Source organism: Propithecus coquereli, unplaced genomic scaffold (assembly GCF_000956105.1).
Source record: "Propithecus coquereli isolate 6110/MARCELLA unplaced genomic scaffold, Pcoq_1.0 Scaffold322, whole genome shotgun sequence".
NCBI lineage: Eukaryota > Metazoa > Chordata > Mammalia > Primates > Indriidae > Propithecus > Propithecus coquereli.
In genome coordinates this window covers 1,108,226-1,111,907 of record NW_012148864.1, presented here as the reverse complement: position 1 = coordinate 1,111,907, position 3,682 = coordinate 1,108,226, and the positions used below count along the sequence as shown (strand labels likewise).

General features: G+C 42.4%; 1 protein-coding gene across 1 annotated transcript in view; it reads right to left on the bottom strand.

Annotated features, from left to right (window-relative positions):
- Positions 1-943: 943 nt before the first annotated feature.
- Positions 944-3,682, bottom strand: part of TIMD4 (T-cell immunoglobulin and mucin domain containing 4) — a 68,403-nt gene continuing 65,664 nt past the window's right edge. The window contains exons 6-8 of the mRNA XM_012650382.1: positions 3,422-3,518; positions 2,146-2,185; positions 944-1,195 (exon numbers count right to left, since the gene is read on the bottom strand). Coding sequence (XP_012505836.1) covers positions 1,111-1,195; positions 2,146-2,185; positions 3,422-3,518 — 222 coding nt within the window. The 3' untranslated portion in view covers positions 944-1,110. The remainder of the gene's footprint in view (positions 1,196-2,145; positions 2,186-3,421; positions 3,519-3,682) is intronic.

The window sequence follows — 3,682 nt, the reverse complement described above, 5'->3', positions numbered from 1 at the left end:
CCTCAAACTCCTAGACTCAAGCGATCCTCCTGCCTCAGCCTCCCAGGTAGCTGGGACTACAGGCACGTGCCACCATGCCCGGCTAATTTTTTCGATTTTCAGTTGTTTGGCTAATTTCTTTCCATTTATAGTAGAGACGGGGTCTCCCTCTTGCTCAGGCTGGTCTCAAACTCCTGAGCTCAAGCAATCCTCCCGCCTCGGCCTCCCAGAGTGCTAGGATTACAGGCATAAGCCACCGTGTCCGGCCTAGAGAAACTTATTCGGATTGCCTTGCTGTCACATCCAAGCACTGCTCCTTGTTGAATGTCCCTGTCATTCACCACATTTTGCTCCCGTGGACTCTTGGCTATTTCCAAAATTAAATTCCCCAGGCAAGAATTATGATGTGACACTATGGTCACCCCTCAAGACACATAAATGCGAAAAGAAAATTAGAGAAAATTTAGGAATTTGAGAAGTGAGTCAATTACGGTGTGATTCCATGTCATTTCCTGCATTATTAATGAAGCATAGACTCTGGGCTGCTCATAGCATGCCCAGAGTGTGTCACTGAGCTCTGAAAGCTGGGCATAAAAGGAGAGACACAAACACAAACAAGATGAAGAGACCTGGGGCAGTGAAGGGACCAGAAATCATGTCCCAGAAGCAAGAAAATCTGGAGAAATATCAAGTTCTCCTTTCAGTATCTGGAAGCTACCAGGTAATAGAGAGATTAGACATGTTCTATGCAAGCACAGTGAGTTCAACTAGGACCAATGGGTAGATGGTATCTGGAGACAGATTTTGCTTTACATAGTTCTTAATCTCAGAACTGCCCTGAGATTGAGTGGATTCCCTTGGGTGTGGTAATGAGTTAACTGTCACTGAAAGTGTTCAAGCACACTGTGAAAGATCACTTAGCAGTGATACTAAAGAGAAGACGCAAGCATAGGCAGAGAAGATGTGGTCTCGAAAGTACCTTTCATTTGCAAAACTAAAGCAAGACGAGATCAATAACAGTTATGGAACAGGTGGGGCTTTTACATAAAACAAAAAAAAAAACATATTAAGACTTATTTGACACTTCCAGTGTCATGACCTCATCCTGTCATGCTAAGAAAAAGTAGCATGTTAGAGCGTAAAAAGGCCATCTTCATCTTCCTGTCCGTGCTGCATGTCATTGAGAACATTTTTACATTCTCCAGCATTGTCTAGCCTGGAAACAGAAAAGCAGGGTTGATGATGGGAGACACCAAGACCAGAAAAAACAAAACGAAACCAAAAAACCCAGACGCTGCTGAGTTATAAGGCAACTACCTTGAGTTCAAAGGACTCACAGTCCCTTTAGCCCAAGCTTCACATTTTACAGATGGGAAAACTGAGGCTTCAAGGGATAAAGGGTTTCTGCCAATCTATTATAATAAGGCAGTTAAAAAGTTCGTTAACAAAATATAAAATTATGATCTAAATGCATTTATTTACCAAAAAGTCTCCAAGTATGACCTTGGAAGTTCACCTTGCGGGGCCTCAGTTTTCCTACTTATTAATATTTATTTGTAAATAAATATGATTGCATTGATACAATTAATTAGCGAAGGCAAGGCTTTCATTAATGGCTTACACCAAATCTTTTTCTTTCTTTCTCAAAGAGCAATAGAATAAGGCAGATATCCAAAATCTCTTACTAGAGAATGTTCAAATAGTATTTTTCAAAAAAACCCAAAAAACAAAAAAGCTGCTCCCATGGTCTAATTGGGCAGAGGAATAAAATCCCAGGAATAATATTCTACATGTTTTTTTCATTTTCCATACTGCCAACTCTCCTCTTAATGAACTCCAGCTTAACAGTATCCTCTTAAAGTGAGTCACCCAGAGTTAAGCAAAGAATTTCCAGCACAGAGTGACATATCACCTTCTTTCTTTTGCATGCCATACCTCTATTAATGCCACCTGCCTTTGTATGTGCATTTTGCTCATACAGTGTTAATCTAGACAGAGGTTAATGTGAGCTAAAGCTACATAACTTTTTCACCTCTAATGTCACATCTTTCCAACCCTGTGCTTAATCAGAACACAAGCACAAGTCATTAAACCACTGAGTAGTAGCTAATCATTTGTAACAGCTTGTACAATCATTACAACAATCATTCATGCAAGGTAAATTACCTTGTGTGTTTCTGTGAACAATTGGTTTCCATGACTTTCCCTGAAAAGACAAGGCCACAGGGTGAGCAGAGTAGCTATGGTAGACAGAACACGTAAAGTGCTGGGGGCAGGCACGGGCCAAAGGTGAGGGGTAGGGACTGGCATTGGCAGGGTAAGCCATACCTGCTTCCAGTTCAAATGCTTGCCTTTTTAAGGACCCAGTCAGTGCCCATCAATTACAAAGTTGTTCCAACGTGGTGGGCAATGGTGTTAAGCTGTTTCATTTTGAGTCATCTGCTTATTCAGAATTCAAGTACTCATTTGGGTTTTAAAACACTTCTTTATGAGACATACCCAGAATTTTCCAAAACTGTCACCTTTGTATGAGAGCTAACGGCAGTTAGCCCTTTAAATTCCCTCTTGCAATTTCACCTGGGGCAGATGTTGAACTATAAAAGTTTCACTATTGTTCAAACCAGCTGAGATGGTTACTAGTCTTACCTGACTGCCCTGAAACAGCTTTTGTTAATGACTACAGAACAATTTCTCTCCATTTTGCAATAGTACCAGGTGCCACGTGCTTATGCTTTGCATGAAAACTATAAATCTTGTTTCATGGCTCCTTTCTGTAGTGTTTTAAAATGTTTCTCGGTGGCAGAGGTATAAGGTCATGGAACAGATTGGGAATTTAATAAAAACTATGGATCCTGTCCCCTAAAATATACAGGCATGAACATACAAGCACTTTTACACACACTTTCAACGGATTCGCAGCTCCCCCGAAATCCATCTGTGGCCCCTAGGTTAAGAAAACTTGCTATCAGGGAACACATAAGAAGACCAGGACCATTCATGGTTTTCTTCCTGGGACGGTCCTAGCCAAAAGAAGAGGCAGGCAAGCATTTTCTTAGCACTAGGGCAGTGATAATTACAGTACTTTCCACTGAAGGCAGTAATGAGGATGAAATGAATTAGGCACATCAAGAGGATAGCTTCAGCACTGGTGCAGAATATGTGTGCAATAAATGAAGGTGCTCTTATTACGTTTTTGTTTTTGTTTTTTTCTTTTCCAAAATGTTAACTTTACCAGGAGGATAATACACCAAGCCATTAGCACCTTATGGAGACTGAGTTTCCCTATGACCTCGCTGACTGGGATGGGGACAGTGATAGAACTGAGCCTCTTTGGGGAGGGGAGGGGAGGAAGGAAAAGAAAGCAGAAACCACCCACTCTCCCATACTTCTGGAGTCACCAGGGTCTGAAGGGCTCTATCTTAGCAAGTCCTGCCCTCCTTACCTCGCAGGAGAAACGTCAGGAGCAGTGCCAACAGCACGAACCCCAAGGAGGACGCAATGATTATCATCAGGTTGTTGAAGTTGGGCGTTCCCATCACCTGGTGAGACACAGGCAAGGCCACGAGCGGGCCCAGTCATTGCTCGACGCCATCATCGCAGGACCACACCCCATCCCAACAACACCTTCCAATCAGCAACAGCTTTGTCGCATTCCGCCACCTTCTGCCCAATGTGTCTCAAAATCAAAACAAAGCCAGCTTTA